Source organism: Leuciscus leuciscus (genome assembly GCF_965113295.1).
Source record: "Leuciscus leuciscus genome assembly, chromosome: 10".
Lineage (NCBI taxonomy): Eukaryota > Metazoa > Chordata > Actinopteri > Cypriniformes > Leuciscidae > Leuciscus > Leuciscus leuciscus.
Window position 1 is genome coordinate 36,953,137 of NC_138734.1, and position 23,571 is coordinate 36,976,707.

General features: G+C 35.9%; 2 protein-coding genes across 2 annotated transcripts in view; both read left to right on the plus strand.

Moving 5' to 3' along the window:
- Nucleotides 1-1,644: 1,644 nt before the first annotated feature.
- On the plus strand, nt 1,645-6,479 carry LOC309507759 (C-signal-like). Its single transcript, XM_082182124.1, has 8 exons — nt 1,645-1,733; nt 1,764-2,411; nt 3,495-3,803; nt 4,392-4,446; nt 4,572-4,759; nt 5,690-5,854; nt 5,971-6,081; nt 6,183-6,479. The coding sequence occupies exons 3-8, from the start codon at nt 3,657-3,659 to the stop codon at nt 6,294-6,296; spliced, it is 780 nt and encodes a 259-aa protein (XP_082038250.1). The 5' UTR covers nt 1,645-1,733; nt 1,764-2,411; nt 3,495-3,656; the 3' UTR covers nt 6,297-6,479.
- A 2,780-nt stretch (nt 6,480-9,259) lies between these two features.
- Nucleotides 9,260-23,571, plus strand: part of ripor1 (RHO family interacting cell polarization regulator 1) — a 75,454-nt gene continuing 61,142 nt past the window's right edge. The window contains exon 1 of the mRNA XM_082182468.1: nt 9,260-9,477. The gene's annotated coding sequence lies outside the window, so the exon portion shown is untranslated. The remainder of the gene's footprint in view (nt 9,478-23,571) is intronic.

Here is a 23,571-nt window from a genome sequence, read left to right on the forward strand (position 1 = left end):
GAGGGTGAGTCAATTATGGGATCATTTTCATTTTGGGGTGAACTAACTCTTTAATAGAGTGATTCTGTAGTTTGACAACTAAAACTTTTATTTGGCTCCTAAAGGTTTAATTTTAGGTATTTTTCTTTGTAAAAGTGGGTGGTTACTATTTGCCTAATTACATCACCAATTGTATAGTCTCTTTTATTAAGTCAGGCAAAATTTACTTCAAACCCTAACTTTTGATTTTGAGCTATAGTTACTTGGAATATGTGTGTACTTATATATATATATATATATATATATATTTGTTGTTTGCTCAGTTTAGAGTCCTAGTACAGCAATGTGAACATTACGTCTTCTGTGGCGCTCCACACATGGAAATGACGTAGTAAGCATAGACCAGCTTTCATTAATGTTTGATGAAGAACGAGGCTGGTGATGTTTTTAATACAGAGACACTCAGCACTGCTAAAGCCGTTCATGCACCAAAGATCCGCTCGGACGTACAGGTTGTGGAGGAAGAGACGTGGAATGTTTGCGTGGTTTTTCGAGGTGTGTGCGCATATGTGTGAGGAATGCTGCCAGACTTGCTGGTACACTTCGCTTTGAGGACTCTACATTCCCCTGGCTCTCCCACATCCCTCAGCAGGTTACCAGACCCAAGCCGCCAGCCGCCAGCCGCCAGCCTCTCAGCTGCCTACCCAGCATTCCACAGGCTTTAGCTTAAATAAGAAGAAAAATAATTCCTGGCATGGTACAATTGGCCTCTAGCTTGAGGCTAATGCCCTCTGTGATGTCACACAACTTATAAGAACAGGCCAAGGAACAGGGAAGCACTTGATCGCTGACTAGTCGTGACATGGCAAATATGCGGATTTGTTGCGGGAAGTTTAAGGATGCCCACCTGTGCATGGCCTGAACACTCTCCACTTCTCTCTGCAGCTGTTTTTAATTCTTTTCTTGGCTTTCTGGTCAATAAGCCCTTGCCACCTTCTCAGACTGGCATCGTTTTAGTCAGTATGATGGAGGTACATGCCTCCCATCTGAAATCTGAGAGCTCAAGCCGGAATGTGAGACGTCACCTGGTCGCCATGGTTACGTGTTTCTATCAGCTGCTCTTTGTCCTAGTTTGAGAGGACAGGCTGTTTTGTGTTTTTCTCTGTTGTGAGTGCTTGTGAACAGGTATGAGAGAGAGTCTGAGAGTCAGTTATAGTCTGGTTTGCGTCTCTTTTGTGTTTGAGTGTGATAAAAGATCAGTGTGTTGATTTACAGATGACCTTGACCTTGAACTTGAAAAAAAAAAGTTTACTCAACTCCAGATTATTTCCCAAAGAACATTGTTCATTCAGGCAGGGGGGGTTCAACTTCTTTCTTCTTCTTTTTTTTTTTTTTACCCTGGTGACATAAGCAATTCTGTTCTGCCACCTAGTGGCCATAATGTCTAATTGTATTCACTTCTGCAATATACTGTCAGCATCCTGTGATTTGAATGTCAGAAAAAAATTGAATAGCCAGTGCTTTAAATCAACTTTAACTTTGACCATTTTTTCATCAAATACCACAGACATTTTCATAATGTTTTTTTTTTCTTCTTGTTTTAAACAAATTCTACATTTGTTGAAAATGCTTTCTCTCATTAAAATATATATTTTCTGAAAACACATAATATAATCCTACACAATTTTGCCTTTCAAGTAAATTTATCTTGTTTTAAGGATGTGTAGATATTTTTACTGTAATTCAAGACTGTGGTACAAATACTGACTATAAGAAAATGGCAGCATAACAGTGGAATTACATTGACAGAACCCGCATGTTCTGGAAATAGCCTTTAGTTATTACTCTATCTAGTCTGACAAAGAAACGGCTTTTGTAGACTCAGGGAGGGACTCAGTAAGCAATGACACTTGTTAAACATTTACTGAACTTTGATGTTCTGATCAAAGCGTGAAACACAATTCGAGTTGGTTCACCAGTCGTTTGAATCACCCTCATCTCCAAATCCAAAGCTTTGAAGATAAACAGAGAAGAAAACCATTAAAACATTTTCAAGTTTATCTGCATGACTTTTCCCATAAAGGTTGGTTCTGGTTTAGTTTTACTAGTTTTCTTTAATACATTCATGACATGATGCATAATGATGTATATCAAAATCTGATCTTCCTGGCATCAATATCATATTTCATTCATAAGTCATTGTGACACTGAAACTAGTTCCTGCAGCTCTGCTGTAAATAAATGGTGTATTGTGACACAAGAGGCACTGATTGTCTGACTAATATTATTAAGTCTTTAAAGCTGGTGAAAGTCAAGCTGAGAAACGAAGGCCTGAATCTGATAATCAACAATGCTGGTTTGAGAATCCAGGATCCAAAAACAGGAAAAAGATGGGAAGTGAACCAAAACTAATGTTGCAGGATCCCTCAATGGTAAGCATACCTTAAGATAACTATGTAGTGTTTAGTTGCATAGTTAACAATATGAGTTAGTATTCATATTGGTTACATATTCAGTCAATATTTAAACATTCGTAAAAACAAGATATGTTCGCTTATAAAGTAAAATTGTGTAAGACAGAAAAAGTTCATTCAATGTTATTCTCACCAAGGCTCAATTTTTTTGTTGTTGTTTTTTCTGTTTTCATAATTTTTTAAATGTAATTTATTCCTGTGATGCAAAGCTGAATTTTCAGCATCATTACTCCAGTCTCCAGTGTCACATGATCCTTCAGAAATCATTATAATATGCTGATTTGATGCTCAAGAAACATTTATTATTATTATCATCATCATCATTATAAATGTTGAAAACTAATTTTTCAAAAAAAAATTCAATGTAATGTGTCCTTGCTGAATAAAATCTTAATTTTCTTTAATTGTTTTAAGCATAAAGCACACTATTTTGTTAAATTCATGCTTAAAATGATATATATGTATATATCTTGTTTATCTTGTTTTAAGGATGTTTAGATATTTTGAAGTTTTTACTCAACAGTGATTACTCAACTCATTTCTTGTGTGGTTCATGTGTGCAGCTTTAGCAGTTTAACATGTATTTCCACATCAGGTCCTCGATATGTTTGTGGTTCATTCTAAAACTTCCTTCTGAAAATGAAACTGTATACGGTGGAATCATCAGTGTTCAATCAAAAATAAAATTCTTATGAAAAAAGACAGTCAGCAATATATATATATTGGACATTATATCAGACAAAACTATATATGGATCTATATATACTACTTTACTTCATACTTTATTAGTCCCATCACCATAAATTACAGTGGCCATAAATTGCAGTCAAACTTTAACGAGAGAAAATCAGATAGTCAAGACAGTTCCTTCCTTTGCATTTAAATGAATGTACAGTATAGTAACAGAATGACAATGAAACACTGAAGAAATCTGAAATGTTACCTGTTTATCTAAGTTGTATATGGCATGTCTCATTTGCAAGATTTTTTGCATAAAATACCTGCTAAATAAATAAATGTAAATGTTTTCTCTCTGTCCAGGAAGAAGAAGGCTTTAAGGCCTGGGAGGGACTTATAAGCGTGAGCAGTGACGTGTATAAACATAACCATTACTCCATAACACTGATGACAGTACGTACACACTAACGTACATGCCTTCCATTGTAGACAGACTGTAGGTCACAGACGAGCCTCTGACTGATAATGACATCTAGAATGTGTGACAGTGTTCTGGTGACCGGATCAAACCGTGGAATTGGACTTGAGTTGGTTCGCCAGTTGGTTGATTCACCCTCGTCTCCACTTCAGATCTTTGCTGGTTGTAGAGACCCAAATGGACCAAGAGCGCAGGTAAGAAGCCATGAGAACTCTGGAAAGAAAGGTTCAGTTGGTTTACATAATGTAAGTTCATTAAGTAAATTAATGTTAATTTGTAAATATACTATTGTTCATTGTTAATTCATGTTTGTTTATAATAAATTAACTCATTTTAGCTACACTCATTTATAAAGTTTATTCATTCAACTTTATTATACTTCATTACATTATAAAATGTACTTGATTCATATCATTTGAATTATATAACTTAAAATGTTAAAGATTAATTTAGATGAATAAATGTACAGTTCATAATGATGCCAAATGTTAATGGCAACAAATTGTAAAGCGTTGCTGAAACCGTAAAAAAAAATCAAGATTTTCCCTTAATTAATGCCATTCACCAAGTTTTCGATATATGTGATGACCATTGTACCATCTGTTGAACTTTGTACCATCTATTCAAGTTTTACAAAGACTATTGTAGGTGAGTCATTGCACTGAAACGAGTTGGGCAACTCTGCTGTTCCTGTATTATGGGGTGATATTAGTGTGAGATTTGTCATTTTATGACGATGAATTTTCCTAGAAGTTCCTGAGAAGCATCTGCTTGTATTTCAGGAACTCCAGGAACTAGCTCAGAAGCACCAGGATGTGATCACTGTTATCCAACTGGGTAAGAGATTCATAGTAAAATAATGGACATTGCTGTAATATCATGGTTGATTCATGATTCTCCTCATTAGGACAGTCATTGTCTCATAAGCTAATATAATGTTGTTCTACCTCATTTTTCAAAAGACACTACTAGTCTGGCTAGTATCGCAGACGCCTCAAAACTGGTGGAAGCCAAACTAAATGGCAGAGGCCTGAATCTGATCATCAACAATGCCGGCGTGAACATCCCAGGATCTCTAGCAGAGACAGGAAAACGGGAGATGGTGGACGTGTTCACGACTAATGTTGTAGGACCCATGCTTATCGCAAAAGTGTGTGACCCTTCAACACTGCAAAAAAATGATTTTCTTACTTAGTGTATTTGTTTTGTTTTCCATCACAAATATCTAAAAATACATATTATATAATGTACTTACTTCATATAAAATGTATTAAAATCAACTGAGTTTATGTTCAAAACAAGAGTGTCTGTGGGTGTGGGGTAAAAAATAATCTTGTTTTCCGATTGAATTAAGCTTATTTTTCTTACCCCACTGACATTCTTTCTTGTTTTGAGCATAAACTCATCTGATTTTTATCATTTTATCATCTAGACTTGAAAGACTAGAAGTCATTTTGCATCTCAAACTAATGAATCTTGATTTCAAGTGTCCCTATTATGCTATTTAAAGGTTCCTAATTTTGTTTTGGAGGTCTCCTACAATAGGTTTACGTGCATCCAAGGTAAAAAAAACACTTCAATTTTCTCTTAAAATACATTGCACATTACCTAACGTCTCAAAGAGTCTGAAAACGGTTCGTTCAAAGATTCAGTTTCTCTAAACCAGTAAAAAACAGCATCTTATTGACATGTAGACAACACAAACCAAACTCTTCCAGGCTTCAGCTACAACCACAGCGTTTGAGGGGCGGGTCAAACTAGACGTTAGACCACAGGCTGGTATTATGCACATTTGTTTACGTCGATATGTTATAGGAAGTGAGACTGGAATTGCTGACGACTCGTTTCGGCAGTTCAGAATCGATTCTTTCTTTTAGGAAACAACAGACCTTTTACGTTCACAAACTACACACTGCATGAAATGTAAAATTCGAAAAAGCATAATAGGGCCACTTTAAGAATGTTTAGATATTTGTACTGGAAAACAATGCAAAATACTGAGCAAGAAAATTTTGCTGTGAAAACTTTGTATAATTATGATGTAACACTTTCCTTTTAATTGACATTGATTCATTTTCAGAATTTCCATCCGCTCCTGTGCAAGGCCGCAGCTCAGTTTCCTCATCAGACAAGCATGTCTTCCAGTAGATCGGCTGTCGTCAATGTCTCCACACTGCTGTCATCCATCACCAGATGCCCTGAAAATTTCTCAATCTCTCCAATGTACCCCTATCGGGTCAGCAAGGTACGGTGCTTCTTGAAGGTTTTTACTGTACAAAACATGAACGTTTTACCACAGCCTTTATTTTACTCTTAAATCACTATTAAAACTACAACGTCATGAGTGTTTCTATACTTCAGGCTGCACTGAACATGTTAACTTGCTGCTTGGCGGAGGATTTTAAAAAAGATGGCATTCTAGTTATGTCTCTCCATCCAGGATGGGTCCAGACAGAAATGGGAGGCCCACGGGTAATACAAAGTGCTTTTTCCAAATGTGTTTTTATATTCATCTCAGTGTTCTGCTTTCTTTGGCATCCTCACGTTTGTGATTTTTCTCATGGCACCCTCAGGCTCCCCTTGCGACAGCTGAGAGTGTCAGCGGTATGATGAAAGTCATCACAAGCCTCACCGAGAAAGACAGTGGAACTCTTTTAGATTGGGAGGGCAAAAACATCCCCTGGTGATTTCACAACTCATCTTGTGTGTCATTTGCACATCTTAAGTTTGACATGTACTTCCACATCTTTGTCTGTCTGCGGTTTGTCTGAGAACTTTTGTTGTTGTTTCTCACGTTACTATACACTTGCACTTATAGAGTTTCTATTTGGAATTTTCAGTGTGAACACGCTAATCGCACTATTTATCCTGTTAACTGTCACCCCCCTTTTTTTGAGTAGACATGAAAATGCACATTTCAAACTTAAATGATTGTAATTAAAGAATGCTTTGGAGTATAGACGTACAATTGGTCTTGTTTTAAAGAAGACATTTGGCAGATTGCTGTACAAGTGAAATAAATTAAGAAAGTGAAACAGAAAAAAAGTTATATTAGTTTGAGTTGATGGTAATGTACAATGTAAAAAAAAAAATTATTAATATTTTATATGAAATATATTTTTTTAAAACCTGGGTGACTCTAAAACTGCAAAAAAATCAAAGTAAAAAATCTGAACAAGTTGTGTTTCAAAATTTAGGTTGATATCTCAAAAAATGAGCTTTCAGTAAGATTTTGTTTGGGCGCAGTACCAAACTTTTTCACTAGGTGACAACCAGACTCCATTACTGCCCATATAAGGGCGCCTCCATTTCCATATGTGGTTTGAGTGATCTGAACCATTATTTCCACAATTTTCATGCAATTTATGAAGTAGACATTCTATTCAGAAGTAATATGGGAAGTTTGGCAGATTTTGATATGAATTCAACAATAAAAAGAACATGTTTGTGCGCTATAGCTCGCTGCCACATCACAAATGGTGAATCTATTATTTTTTTCTTCATATTTGAAAAATTTTCAGACCCTTTTTTCTAAAATAATTGAATGGATGCTATCTTTTGAACTCTTGGCATGAAAACAAACAGGTTTCTACCATTCTTTCATGATTTTTCATGTTCATTGCTATTTCAAAATAAAGGTCTGAACACGCCTTAGGAATATGAAAATATTCTTGTTGCAAATTGATAAATTACGGCTCCTCTGTAATTTATTTAGAAAATCATTCACCAAATATGAAAACTAGAGATTGTAAGCTTTCAAATGATATATAGTTTGTCAAGATTAGTTTAGGTTTAGTATAGGATATTACTGTTTTAAATATGTAATGGATTTGGGCCCACCAGTGGGCCCGTGACATTTAACAGGTTATATTACAAAATGTAATAGAATAGTGCATAAGTATGCAATTTGGGACACACCAATGGCATTTTTTTGACTGTTTACAAAGTTTGTAGTACTGTAGTGAAAAATATGCTGTTATCTCAGTGTAATGCATGAGGAGGATCTCAAATAAAAAACCTTCATGAAAACAGGTTTCCTATGCCTTGAAGTTTTTCCCCTAACTGATATTTGTAATACAGACTTTCCAAACTCAGTATCAGCAATTGTAATAAGATTAGCGGTGAGACAATGGGAGAATGAGTAGGCCTAAGTAAAGATAAGAAGATGAGGAAAAGGTAAAAGCAGAGCCAAAAAGTGACAAAGCCAACCACAACATTCCCTTCTTCAACTGAGATTTCCAGCAAGGACAATAAAGTTATGTACAATAACATAGAAATCATGGGATGTAAGAGCCACTCCGTGGCATGGTCGGATAATTTGTGAATATTTGGTTAGCATTATAGTCAATCATCCAAAAATGCATGGCTACAGGGCGCCCTCTAGTGTTAAATAAGTATATCAAATGTAGATCAGTGCTTTTCTACCTTTTGACCCCAAGTCTTCCCTTTCTCCAAGACCCTTCTTTTTAAGATGATATACTTTGGTACTTTTGTTGTAATAAAAATAAAATAAAGTATATATATATATATATATATATATATATATATTTTTTTTATTACAAACAAAGTATATATATTATATATAGTATATATATATATATATATATATTCTTCATATATAGGCTATATATATATATATGAAGAGTTCAGATGCAAAAGCCTCTAAGTGACATCTGAAATTTTCTTCTAGAATGATCATTTTGATCAAGCTCGTATATTTAAGTTCAGTAATTTCACTTAAATGGCAATGAAAATTACCTATGAATTGTCATTTAAGTGACATTACCGAACTTTAATATACAAGCTTGATAAAAATGATCATTCTAGAAGAAAATGTCACTTAGAGGCTTTTGCATCTGAACTCTTCATATATATATATATATATATATATACATATGAAGAATGAAGAATTAATATTATACATGAAGAATATTAAGTCTATTTTAATAGTATTTTAATTACATTTACATTTAATCATTTAGCAGACGCTTTTATCCAAAGCGACTTACAAATGAGGAGTTACATTTATTGAAATCTATCTACACAAGTGCATTGTCACAAAAGCTATATCTAATATCGAGTCCAAGTCTAGTTACACAAATGTGTTTTCTTTAGCAGTTTTTGTGTGTGTTTGTTTCAAAGTACCATTTCATGTTTTTTATTTTAAAACATTTTTCTATACTTTTATTTTAATGACAAAATCAGATTTTATTGCAACAACTTTTCAGGTTGTATGAAAAGAGAGATTTTTGTGAGATTAACCCTTGAAATTACATAAAGTTTGACACTTAATACTTTTACATAATACACTTTTGTTCACATTTTATAGTGGCAAAACTGTAAACTAAGAACATAATCAAATAAAACAAAACCAGCACATCAATAATAGATTATCAGACTGTTACGTTTAAACTCGGTTCTAAGATGGGCTAACTGTGAGTTTACTCTTGGTAGGTTGAAATTGACACTAATGGCATTTGTTTAAAAATAACCCAATCAATCAGTCTGACAAAAGAATCAATCATACGAGGTTTGGCAGTGAGTGAAGTCTCAGTGATTCATTGACATGTCTGGCTGTTGATTTGTTGAGGAGAGAACCAAATGACTGTTGATTTTTCATTAACTATCAGCTGCCTCATGACTTTACTCCTCTGGAACTGTGAAAACAAGGACAGGAGGGTTTATTTTTTCTCTCTCTCTGCTTTGAAAGTAAAAGAGGTGGGCATTCGCAGACGCCTCTGGATAGCGCGAGTACACGCTTCACGCGCTGTTCGTGAAGATTAAACAACACGAGTTTAACTTGTTTACGTCACGTTAACGTTTATTTCTTCGCACGGGATTTAGTCGCTTGGACAGTAGCCTACTCAGGTAGGACCCTCATAGTGGATCAATATAGTTTAAATAGAGCATGTTTTTTTTTGTTTTTTTTAAGAGAGTATATTTTTTAATAATTAAGGTAGCCTATGTTTTGGGTATGTCAACAACAACTTAAATTAATTGTATTTCTACTTGGAAAATATTTGCTCGTTTTGACGTGTGGCAGCTGCGAGACTTCATTTCCCATCGTTAATCATGTCGGCTGGAGAGGATTTTTGCGCCAGTCCGGGATATTCCCGATATTCCCACTTTAAACCCAGATTCAAACAGAGGTTGTCATGGAAATTGAAAGTTTGTTGGCTTCTAGTAATGAGGGTGCTTGGTTGTGAGGAGGGGAAATTGAAAAGGGGAACTGCTTGGGTCTGGAGACTCTGGACTATGATGATGATGGATTGTTTTAAATGTTGCTTTTGTGAAATAATTCATAATGAATCGTAACGGGGTAACCACCAGCAAACTGGCAATTTGACGTGAAATGTCAACCTTTCAACATCGCACTTTTCTGTAAATAAATCAACGATTAGCCTAATGGTTTATCAACAATGGGAACTTTGGCCCTTTAAACTCTCTTAAAACACTTTTCACACTATTCTAATTTCTGTACAAACAATTAACAAATCAAATGAGATGACAGACATGTAGGCTATTATAAATACACATAGCCTAAGTAAGTATTTTCACACTTCTTGCATAATTTTACTAATTTAGCCAACAGCTTGATTGGAAATTATGGACAGTAAAAATATTGGCAATCAAGTAGCCTACAATACCTTCTGAAAAAAATGGAGAGGAAATTAAAATCTTTTTGAAAATCTTTTTTTTTATAATTATAAAAATAAAAAAAAATCACACAATAATTATTGAAACGGTTAGTTACATTAGAATGATTCATAAGTTTTTCATTTTATTTTCATAGATTATACATATCATTTCATAGAATTTGGGTAATTTGTCGCAATAAAATCTGCCTTTTTCATAGAAATTCTAGACCTAGGACTAGAGTAAAACAATAAATCTGTATTATAAAAGGCATGGTAAAATGTTTCACAAATTGAATAGTCTCCATAAGTATTTAGTGCCTTGAAAGAATGTTAAATAGCTGGAGCTTATGTGCCATATTACACTCTTATCACTTATGAAAGAATTTTACACAGAAAAATGTACATTCCAGAACAACAGGTACTGCAGCCTCTTGACTGTTATGGCTCAATTTTTCTTTTAGGGATTAAGGATTGCATTTAGTTGACTCTATTTATAGAACAGATTGTTAACAATTAACTATAACAACTATTTACTGAAATCTAAAATGTAGTCATTAACAATGTCAAGAAAAACTTTAGCTCAACCACTCTGACTCAGACAGAATGCAATGATTTTAATGGGTTTTCTCAATGGGCTGCTTATAAAAAAAATCACAGTGAATAGTGAAATGCAAGGACATTTACATGCAGGGTAAGAAGTAAACAAAATATTTCTTTATGTATGAAATCACTGGTCAAAAATATTAACTGAACGAATTAACGCAAATATAATTGATTTGTTTTAATGTGTTGACTCAGTTTTTTCTCTCTGTTGATCAAACAAATCAGAAGGAAGTGATTTGGCCCTGGGGATTAGCTCTCTATTACAGTCAGCTGCACACATATTTATTCACTATATATATATATAAACATTATTTGTGCCTTGCTGTACTAGGAAGCACCTTGCCAAATTTGTCAATGCTGCAATATATATCCTGATACATTAATTAAACTATGTGTCCTTCATTTACTGTAGCACTGTGTGCTTGTATTGCGTGTCAGTGTTTTTGGCAGCTGTTCGCGCTGGCTTTATCTTTGACCTCAGTCTAGTAGTGGTCAGCAGAAAACAAACAGCAGTGAGAGGGTAAAAAAAACAGAGGTATGACAGATTACATGTAGACGCACGGCTTGAGCCATGTTTTACTCTCTAAAGCTGAAGTGGAGTGATTTTTTTCTGTGTTTGTTTTTCTCACGGTTTCTAGTTTCCTCCACAGTTTCTATTGACTATGTCACACGTCTGCTCTCTGCTTGCTTTTTATCTCTATTACAGGCCCACAAGTTCCATTGACTTACACTTAAAGCAATAGTTCATTATATGGTTTATATGAGAAAATTAGAAAACATCCTTTTTGCATGTTTATTTTAATGTTCAATTTATGATTGAATGAAAAAACACTAATCTTAAAGTATTGATTACATTTGCAGACAGTATTGTGCAGTTAAACAACATATTGATTTCAGTTGATTGAGGAAAATTGATAGGAAAAGTGTGTACAAATAGATAAAACAAAATTTTAAACTTAAAGTGCCACTATTATGCTATCTTGTTTGTTTTTGAGGTCTCCTATAATAGGATTACATGCATCCAATTTCAAAAAACACTTTCATTTTCTCAAAATATACATTGCACATCACCTCTTTTCTCACAATGTCTGAAACGCTCGCTAAAGGATTCAGTCTCTATATATCCATCCTTCCTGAGAGTTTCCTCTGCTCTGATTGGTCAGATGACCCAGTCTGTTGTGATTGGTCTACCATTTACAGCACATGCCAGAAACAAAACGGCCATTACCATATCTGAATTTCAGCTCCAGAGGCTTCCTCAGCACTACACAGTGATACGAACAGTAACAATGGCATTTAGCCACTTGTTAGCATCCTTCTTTTTGAAGACGCGTAACAGCTTTAAAAAATCACGAGTGGGGTAATACTGATGTATTTTATGTCGTAAAATAAACTTGAAAGTGTCTTGAGCTTGTGTTTATCACAGACCTTATTTCAGTTATTTAACCAAAAACCCATTCAAAAAACCCATTGACTTTGGGACGATGAAAGCTGAAGTGCTAAAATGCTAACTCGCTTCCACGTTTTGGCCTACAAAGTGAGTGGCAGGTTGTTCCTCCCTCGTACCGAAAAACACGTCATCACATACATGTCATCCATAATAGAGTGGTGTTTTGTAGGCCAAAAGTTAGCATTTTAGCACCTCCGGTTCCATCGTCCTGAAGTCAGTGGGTTTTTTTATTGGTTTTTGGTTAAATGGCTGAAATAAGGTCTGTGGTGAACACAAGCTGAAGACACTCACACTTTATTCCACAATATAAAAATCAGTATTACCCCACTTGTGATTTTTCTTTTAAAGCTTTTACTTGTCTTGTAAAAGGCGGTTGCTAACAAGTGACTAAATGGCACTATAGAGGCTGTCGAGGAGATGAAATGTCATCAGCCGAACATGGTGTACTTATCTACTTACTAGTTCGCTTTCACAGCCTTGTTTTGTTTACAATCGCGCTCTTGCAAACTATTATTAGGGAAAAAAAATTAGTAGTTGGAACTTGGAAGCTTAGTGATGGTGATGTTGAAGTCATGTGACCATGGTGTAGTTCGTTTATAGCCAACGTTTAGCTTTTGACTTCTGCCAATTGTATTTACGCTTTACAATTCATAGTTTTTTGTTCATTTTTTTAAGATTGTTAGATGTACAAAACTTTAAGAATCATGAGCTTTTATTAGTCACAGATCTTACTTTCTTCAATAATCCAAAAGCCAGGAAAGTTAAGGACAGTTTGCTGGAATGGAAAGTTTGCAGGAAAGTCCCCATTGTGTGGGTGAGATAGAGATGGCTATCAATGGTTACAGGAGGAAGTGTTTATTGGTACAGATGTGGAGGGTGACAGATCGAGGTGGTGAGGTCACACCAGCCTTTGATGCGCTTCTTCCTTCCATAATCTGACAAACACACTCGCAGAAGCGTTATGAAACTTAAATGTAACACATTACAAACTTAAATGTTATTCATTTATGTATCAGTAGTCATGAGCAGAGACTTTATAATCTTTAAGAATCAGTTCTTCTTATCAAGAACTGATAAGAATGTAAAATGTGTACCCTGAAATGCCATGTAAGTCACTTTGGATAAAAGCTGCCAAATGAATAAATGTAAATGTAATCAAAATAAAAGTTATATATCAAGCATAAATCAAGCAGCAATTATCCTAGACATCATTTCGAGAAAATAATTTTTAATGAAAGATTCCATACAAAGTCAAAATGTCGGAGTACCTGGGGGATTCATTTAATCAAAACTAAACACATAGAGCATATCTACTAGGGGTGGAGCCGAACCCGAATACGGTATTCGGAAAGCACAAATAATGTGTTTTTTACGAATACTTATTTCGAACAAATACTTTTACAAATATTTGTATTCGGGAACAAGAAAAACTTTATATCAAAAAGCTGCGTTTCCTCATGAGACATGGCGACCGGCGGTGCTGCTGATGTGGTGGCTGAAATATTTTGGATTAGGCTAATGTCACGTTGTCATAAGGGGTAGTTCACATAGCGCGTTTTTTGCGCGTGCAGATTTCAAATGTAGGCGCGCGGCAAGCGCGCTTATAATAGAAGCGAGCGGCGCGCTGCATAGCAACGACAGACGCCACGGGAGGGCAAGCGCTTGTGGAAAGGAGAAAGCGTGCGAACTGCGCTCTTCATGATTACGAAGTATCAGCAAAGAATTAATTGATTTCTAGCCCTTGCATTAGCTTTAGATATATTTATGGAGATGAGAAATGAAATAAAAAAGCCGTCATTTTGTCATTAATATCAGTCCGTCAGAAAAGCAGTTCTAGGCTTATTCTTGGCTGGATAACTCTTAGCAGGTTTAAAAAGCTCTTTTAAAATTAAATATGAATGCAGTTTTGGATTAAATATAAGTACAGTCAAGTCAAATAAAACATGTTTTATCTCCTGTTTGGTAACACTACAATAAGATACCATTCATTAACATTACTTAATGCGCATCTAACATCAACACATTGAGTGAACAATATATTTTTACAACATTAATTAATGTTTGTGAATGTTATTTAATACAAACACTTGATTGGTCATGTTTGTTCACTTCATTCATTGTGCATTAAATAATGTTAACATAAATAATGTTAACTTTTGATTTTAAAAATGTATTTTTAAATGAACCCCAAGGAGAATAATTGCGACAGTATATAGCCTAACTATTGTTTATTGTTAGGTCATTTTATCTATTGTTATCTAACAAATGTAATATTAATGTAGTGTTTTTAATACTACAGTTTCCATCTTTGTAACCGTGATATAAACTTTAATATATGTAAATTTAATCTAAATTAAGCTTTACCGAAATTGTTACCGAGAACCGTGGATTTTCACAGGTATTGGTACCGAATACTGAAATTTTGGCACCGTGACAACACTAGTAGCTCTGTTAGCTTGGTAATTTAGACAATAGGCTGTTGACAGAGTAACATTAACGTAGGTAATGGCTGTTATGTTATTTTCTTTTCAATGACGTTCCTTGTTACATGTTCATTGCTGGATTTATGGAAAAACATCAACCAATATTGCATATCCATAATTATTATAATGGATATAATTAAAGAATACTTACACTATAACGTAAATTAGAAGTGTAACGCAAAAAAAATGGATTTTTACACCTATTTTGAAATTTACTCGAATACAAATACAAATACAAATACTTTTCCCCTCTCAACAAATACAAATACAGATACAAATACCGGCTGCTTTGCACACCCCTAATATCTACAGTGTTGTGGATTTAAAGAGTCAGGACTAGTTAGCATAACTAGTTGCAATGCCTGGCTCTCCGCCTTTTCCAAGAAGGACTTGACGGTGACTTTATCACTACAAAAACATAAACTAGTTTCTCTGGGATAAAAATATCCCATGACATTGTTTGTTTTCGCCACTGAACACTAGGAGACATATGAAGCAGAATAGAGCTTTTGAGTGATATTTGCTGTACAATGACAGGAAACGTTTGGTCATTTTTCCCTCTGCCCTGCTGTTTATTAATGTCTGTGTTGGCCTTACACTTCCTGATAAAAGGGCAGTTCGGACAATGAATAAATGCTGCCGCAGTGACAAACACAGTAATGTTATGTGACAATGTAGGATAATACTGTTTAAAATAATACTTGATACTTACACTACCGTTCAAAAGTAGGGGTCAGTAACAGTAAGATTTTTTCTCTCAAGGAAATTAATACTTTTATTCAGCAAGGATGCATTAAATTGATCAAAATGTATTTCAAATACCCTCCTGAGACCCAGAAAAAAAAAGTTTTTTGAATTTAGTTTGTTTCACGTCATCACATTGTTTAGAGCATAAAAAAAAAAAAAAAAGTTTTTGAAAAATTATATTTTATTTATGTTCTGCTATGTCCTCTGTAGTGGACACCAGGACTCAGTTGTTTAAAAAATAAAATGACATGAAATTATTTGTATAGGTAAAAACAATGGGATTTTTTTTTTTCAATCACCAATACATTTTGGTGTTTCGGGATTTTTTTTAACCAAAATTTGTATAAAGATAATTCTCAACTATGTTATGAAAGATACAGAGATATATAACGGAATGAATTGATACACCATTTTACTTCATGCAGTATGCTGGTAAAATGTATCTAATGCGCACATTAATGTGTTCTTTGGAGCAGCATTTAATGGAAAAAGAAGTGTAATTATTAGAGTAATAATTAGCAACATTTTAATAATAATATTTCATATTTCATAGGAATATTGATGTATAATTTATTTCCATATTCACTTGTTGTGTCTCCCAAAATGCCTGATAAACATGATTTAAGTCCTGATGTCCTGTACAGTGGACATTTATGAAATCAATGCCCTCTTCCGTAACAGAAAGTCATTTTTTGATTTGAAACCCCATAACGTTTTCCTGAGATGTTGGTTTATGAAATACAATTTGAAAAGTAGTCCGATTTGAATTACAATTACAATATATTATCATATTTCCATAAGAGTGCTAAATTTGATCACTAAATTAATGTCAGACATTTTTAAAGACCAAGGATAAGTTGTTTACATGGTGAAACCTCCAAACATTTGGTATCTCTGAAAAGTCCTGAATGTGCTCTTTACAGGGCACCCAGATTTTGACTTGTGACATGTATGGTGTCAGAGAAGTTCACTAAAATATACTACAGTGGACAAAAGTCTATTCCTGGGTCCCGTGATACTGAAGACTAGATTAATGATGCTGAAAATTCAGCTTTGCCATCACAAAAAAAAAAAAAAACATTTTAAAATATATTGTAATAGAAAACAGCTATTTTAAATTGTAATAATATTTCACAAAATGTATGTTTTTACTGTGTTTTTGATCAAATAAATGCAGCCTTGTTGAGCACAAGAGACTTCTTTCAAAGACATTGAAAACAAATATTTTGAGCATGATCAAGTACAGTGCCTTGAGTGTTGCATTAGTGCAAATAAAATTATTGATTTTTTTCATTCTTAATTTAATTATGAAAATCAGTGTGAGCGATCTGTTAGCTATTTGTAAGTATGTTTCCAGTCTCTCTTTGTTCAGGGTTTATGGGGGTCATGATAGTGCCAGGCAGTGCTTCCCATTGAACACGTGATACTGCATGCACTGCTTATATTGTCCAGTGGAGGGCAGTGTTGAATCAGGATTCTTAGATCTGTTTTGTTTCAAGTGTTATTGCTGTTGTAGGAAGGAGTCATGATGAGCCTCATATGTTTGACATATGTTCCTGTTTTTTCTCTCTGTTCTTCTTCTCTACACTAGGCCTATATAAACTTGTAAAGCATTTACATACACACTCATGTGGTCGTTGCATAGGAAAGTCTGTCCTGTTTTCACTTTTACTTGTGTGAAAAACAGAGTATCTGGTTTAGAAACAACTTATATTCGACCAGAATGCGATTCTCCCTACCTCTCAGAGGCCGAAGCAATTAGCATGTCATGTGGGGTCCAAGAAAAGCTCAGCTGTTTATATGTGTGATGTAAGTGGAAAAAGAAACAATTATAGGACAAAAAGCACCTAGTAAATGAAAACAACTACAACAACACAACACCTGCCAATACAACTGATCACAAAGGAGGCTTTGTGGAAGGGAGTGAGACATTCTATTGTGGGAAGAGAAAGATAACATTCATCGCCTCCTGCCTGCAGGGAGACCTCTCTCTTTTACCATCACTCTCTCTCTCTCTCTCTCTGGAAGAAAATGATCTACCACATAATTGACAGAGAGAAAAAGATATTTACCGGTAGCGCTGGTTGCAGCAAGGGAAAGTTGGTGCAGGATATAGTCAGAGCAGTATTATTTAGTAACCAAAGAAAACCACTCTTTCACAGTCTAGTAAAATACCAGTTTTTCAATTCAACAGATATAAAAGCCAGGTAAAGCTGGCTGTTAGACTGTACACTCTTTAACAAAGTGGAGAGATGCTGCATCTATAATTTGTTTCGTCAGCTTCCTTCCATATATGGCTGTCACTGCAGCCAGCGAAATGACAAACAGGCTTTTTAGGGCATTACAGTTCAGAGTGAACAGGAAACACGGCAGCACTAGGAAATGGTCTCAGAATAAAGATAAAATATACACAAATGCATTCTTTGTGTATCCTTCCTTGTTTACTGTTGTTGACAGGGCAGAAATGCACTATTTGGAGCTTTTTTAGTGCCTGTCTGATGGGACTCCTGAGCAGTAGACCGAAGCGGAGAAGAAAAAATCTCTTCACATGATGGCAGCAGGAATTAAATAAATGTCTTGAAGGTTCAAACAGACTGTGTTCTTGCATTTAAAATTAAAGATGCAACACTAATACTTTTTCAAATCACTTATTTTAACTTGACACAGCGTTTTAAAAATCCGACGCACAGATGCAGTGCAACGGTTAAAGATGTCCATGGTCAAAAAGCAGAGCGGATGAAAGCTAAAACACATTTGTGTTAAAGCTGGTCCAAGTTTTGTGGCATTTAAAAAATATTTGAAAATGTTATTTCCATAAAGCAGCTGAAAAAAGGAATGCATTAAAACTCAGGCAATATTAATTCATGCAAAGTAAATTGCATGCAATATTAATTGTTTAATTTAAATTGTTATAATTTGCTTTATATATTTTATTTTATATTTGTAATTATTTTACAAACAATATACATAGTTGTATGACAACTCTCTGAGTGTTTGGCATGGTAATGGATATGACAATGGGTCTTGGCACAATAGATCTGCTATGCTGTTGCTGTTATTGCTGCTATTGCTGCTGCTGCAGAGTACAGACTTGCTACTGCCAGTACATACACGACACGATGCTGTGAGCATGTAAGGTATTCTGCTGCTGTATAATATAGCATACATGAATTACCCATAGCAGATTTAGACAGGTGGAGCTGGGGAAGGTGGAGAGTTTCTGAAAGCGTGCTGCAACTGCTACTGCAAATCCTGACCAAGAATTTGAACGTTGAGCGGCGACCTCACTGGCTACTGATACAGCAGAGATATCAGATATCTTGGGCGCAGAGATTGCGGATTTCAGGTGTTGCGTGATATCTCTCCGCCCAAGTAGCAGTGCTTTGCCTGTGCTTCCCCCCCAATATAGTCCCAAGTCAATATCTGCCTAGGAAATTGCCTAGTCTTAATCCGCATTGCTATTTGTACTAGTTGTGAATACGCAGGCCAGAAGAAGTAATTAGTTTTTAATTTTTTATTCACGACATGCTATCCGGCAACAAAGGATTCTATTCATCATGCTAAGCTAAGCTAGCGGCGGCGCTGCCAGACTAAGACAATGCATGCACTAGTGATTTTCAAAAATGCGGTTGCCCACCTATCTAAAGGGGAGACGGTGAATAACCCCTATTTCAATAAACGATGGCGTGTTCCTTTAAGGAACTATCATCCTGCGCCATCTAGAGTTTCATGACAGAACTGTGTGTGTGTGTGTGTGTGTGTGTGTGTGTGTGTGTGTGTGTGTGTGTGTGTGTGTGTGTGTGTGTGTGTGTGTGTGTGTGTGTGTGTGTGTGTGTGTGTGTGTGTGTGTGTGTGTGTGTGTGTGTGTGAAGATAACACGTATATACAGATTTTAGGAAAATCAATTTACAAGCATAACATATAACATATACAGCAGCCCCAAAAGGAATTTGGATATTTCTGGGCAAGTCACAGTTAAAAATGTCTAAAATTAACTGCATTGAATAGCAAAATATCAAAGTGGCATCTGCAAACAAATGATTCTAGAGAGCTTATCTCAGAACTACCACATTTTTAAACTGAATATACTGAGGATCACTCTTGTGCTTCATTCTCTCCCTTTCTCGTTTTCTTTTTCTCTTTCTTACACTTCAGAATGAATCTAACCAAGTGAGTCAGCTTACGCAAAAAGAAACAATGTGTATGAGCTCATTGCCAGCCATGTTCTTGCATTCCCAATGCGGGCTTTGCTTTCACTCATCACTTTCTCTTTCACTTCTGCCTTCACTTCTCCCTATCTTCCCCCCTCTCCCTCTCTTTTTCATTACAATCACTTTTCTCAGGATAATAGACACTCAGCAGACTTTCATAGCTCTCAATAGGAGCATTAAAATGAGCCCTGAATGAGAAACCTTTTGTTGGAGTTTAATTACCGGGCCTGGATCTGGACCTCGCTCCACAAGCTCGCATTTGGGATATTGGCTGCACTCCACGCGCCCACCACCGGACACTATCTGTGTCCAACTCAGATTTTCTTGTCAAAACCAAACTGTGGCTAAGGGGGTACAAAAATGTGAATTTATACATCTACCAGGAGAGCATGTAACTCACTTAGAGATTGGAAAGCAAAATCGTGAGTTTACATCCTCACACGAGATGCCATCATTCACACTTCCTATCCGCCTGCTGAGCAGCATGCCCAGGGGAAGGGACCAATCAGCATATTATTATGACCCAGTCGGCAGGGTCCCACCCTGCTTTAATCTAAAAGGAATTTAGGCTAGAAAAGACAGATTAACTGGGCCGAAGGGTCAAAGATTCACCCCCTAGGTCTTGTGTCCTGCCTGAAGGTCTCAAGAGTGGTGGGGGTTGATAATTTGGAGAGACATTTATAGAGTACATCCTGAAATAAACTGCCCATAACATTGGCACAGTGTAAAGTGACAGACTGTTACAACTGATCTTTCTTTTATTAGTTATTAAAGGAGTCATATCATAGAATTTTATTAAATGAGGCCCACTTAAAAGTTTGGAATAATTAAAGGGATAGTTTACCCAAAAATGAAAATTTTGTCATTTACTTACTCAACCTCAAGTTGTTCCAAACCTGTATTAGTTTCTTTCTTCTGTTGAACACAAATGTGACCCTGGATGACAAAACCAGTCACAAGTAGCACGGGTATATTTGTGGCAATAGCCAACAATACATTGCAGGCTATGGGTCAAAATTATCGATTTCTCTTTTATGCCAAAAATCATTAGAATATTAAGTAAAGATCATGTTCCATGAAGATATTTAGTAAATTTCCTACCGTAAATATATAAAACATTTATTTTTGTGAGTGAATGCAGCACAATCGCGAACATAAATGGACAACTTTAAAGGTGGTTTTCTCAATGTTTAGAATTTTTTGCACCCTCAGATTCCAGATTTTCAAATAGTTGTATCTCGGCCAAATATTGTCCTATAATCCAGCTTTCAAATGATGTATAAATCTCAATTTCAAAAAATGAATCCATGTTACTGGTTTTGTGGTCCAGGGTCACATATTTTAAAGAAGGTTGGTAACCAGACAGTTGACGGCACCCATTGACTTCCATTGTAGGAAAAAATAATACTACTGAAATTAATTGGTGCCATCAACTGTCTGGTTACCAACACTCTTGATCTGATATTTACAGTATATTTTCATGGAACATGAATACGTAAGTCTACTTCTTATGTCCTAAGTGCTTAATTAGAATTGTCTAGTTTTAACGACTAGCTGCACTACAGTGGCACATAAAGGTTTTGCCTTGACTAAAGTTCCACTATTTTCAAAGATGAATAGCTAGCTAGGCCCAAGAGAATAGACTAAAACAACAACACCAATCCCATTATACCACTCTAGTTCTTACTCGAGTCCATGTAAATGCATACTGAGTGTACAGTGCTCTCGCCCCGAAATGAAATCTTTGGAGATGCCTGACCCAATTAGACCTCCTCATGCCTCTGGGTATGATTTTATCACACAGTTCCAATCTGAGATTTCCTTCACCAATCAAACCTATGTGTATTTTATGGACTTGTTAGCATTAAGTTCGATATGTTGGCGTGCTTGTTATGTGTGATATGTAGCGTGCATGTTATGAAATGCCAGAGTAGCAGATGGAGTGAACAGGTGGTATGTAGTGTGTGTGGGTTAGTACGCATTTCTCTTTCTTTTGTGTGGGTCAGCATGTTATGGTTGGTGAGTGGGTGGGCTCTCTATAAGGGTAGCTGACAAATGCTAAAAAGCTTCCTGAGATGGCTAATCAAAAAACTCTCTGCCCTTTGTAAGACTCAGAACTGTTAAAAAAGAACTGTTAAAAAAATGACCTGCATTTCACTTCTCAACAGTGGAAATGTGGACTGAGAAAGCTTGGTTTGGAAAGAAAGGAGTGGCTTCCAGAGCTGTAATGTCAATGTCTGAGCTAAGCAGTAAATAGATTAATAAACACTTTATCAGGCATTTTTGCTCTTTGCTGTACTTCACCCCTGTTTTTTACATTTATACGCATGCCTTTCATCTGTTTGATTGCTTTTTATACCCTTTTAGAAGCTTTAATTCTATGAGCATGCTTTCAGCCCTTGCCCCCAAAAAACCCACTCACAAACATACCCTCCCAGTCATACATGCCAGCCCTAGGCCAAAATACATGAGAAATGAAGGACAGGGGATGCAGAGAGAGAGAAATGGAAAGAGCGACTTGACTGTATAACTGAAAATATACTGTAAATATCAGATCAACCAAGGATGTGCCAAAAGTTGGCATGTTCCAAACCTTTATGAGTTTCTTTCCTCTGTTGAACACAAAAGAATACATTTTAAAGAATGATAGTTGATGGCACCGACTGATTTCAGTAGTATTATTTTTTCCTACAATGGAAGTCAATGGGTGCCGTCAACTGTCTGGTTACCAACATTCTTTAAAATATCTTCTTTTGTGTTCAACAGAAGAAAGAAACTCATACAGGTTTGGAACATGCCAACTTTTGACACATCCTTGCTTCAAAAGGTACATGTTTCGCATTATAATTCAGGGTCAGTTTTTTGTGTGTAGTGAGACGTCTAAAAAATTTAACTCACTAGCCAATAAAAAAACAAACGAGGACAAGAAAGAGAGAAAGGAAGTAAAGAAAGTGATGATCAAACGTTGCCCCCTTCTTAAACTGTGGATATTCCCACAGGGAGTCTGAGAGGCAGGTTGCACGCACTGGGGTTCAGGGGTTAATGAGCATGAAGATGGGGACGGAGGGGGCTTTGTGTGATTGACAGCTAGACAGCAGCAACTCTAAGCTCTAGTAGCGGTATCTATTAACCCTGTGATGCCTGAAATATGAAATAAAAGTCAGAAAATTCTAATTTTTTTATTATTATAAATAAACAGTTTATTGGACCTTTAGACCACAGGTGTCCTAATCTGCTCCTGGAGGGCCACTGTCCTGAAGAGATTAGCTCCAACCCTAATTAAACACACCTGAACCAGCTATTCAAGGCCTTTAGACTCGCTCGCTGGGTCCAAAATCACATACTGTCTGAGAAGGTACTACATTTGAATTTGAACTTACTTTGTGACCATTTAAAAAGCACATTCTATATAGAATGAATGTGGGTTGTAGCATGAATGAAATTCGGACGTACTACATCCGCCATGTTGTTACTGTCACATGAGATGACATCCCAGCGTCAGTTGCGTCGCTTCACTTCCATTCACAAATCCTCTCCCGTGGCCTCATGGGATAGTAAAGTGTACATCGAATGCACAATCTCACCAGAAGTAGCAGGTCATCAGGAGATTTTTCCACTACTGTGTTTCAAATATGCATTTGGACATACTACTCTCTGTTGGTGTATTGTTTTTCTCATACCATATAGTAAGGAAATATTCGATTTTTGGACGCAGCGACTATAAACTTTCAGGCAAGTCTGTTGTAGCTGGTTGGAGCTAAATTCTGCAGGATATTGGCCCTCAAAGAGCAGGACTGGATACCCCTGCTTTAGGCAAAGTCTACATTTTT

Coding starts and splice junctions, on each gene's coding strand:
- LOC309507759 (XM_082182124.1), top strand. CDS start 3,657: ATGACATCTAGAATGTGTGACAGTGTTCTGGTGACCGGATCAAACCGT. Junction 4,760..5,689: donor GACCCATGCTTATCGCAAAA/GTGTGTGACCCT, acceptor ATTCATTTTCAG/AATTTCCATCCGCTCCTGTG. Junction 5,855..5,970: donor ACCCCTATCGGGTCAGCAAG/GTACGGTGCTTC, acceptor TCTATACTTCAG/GCTGCACTGAACATGTTAAC.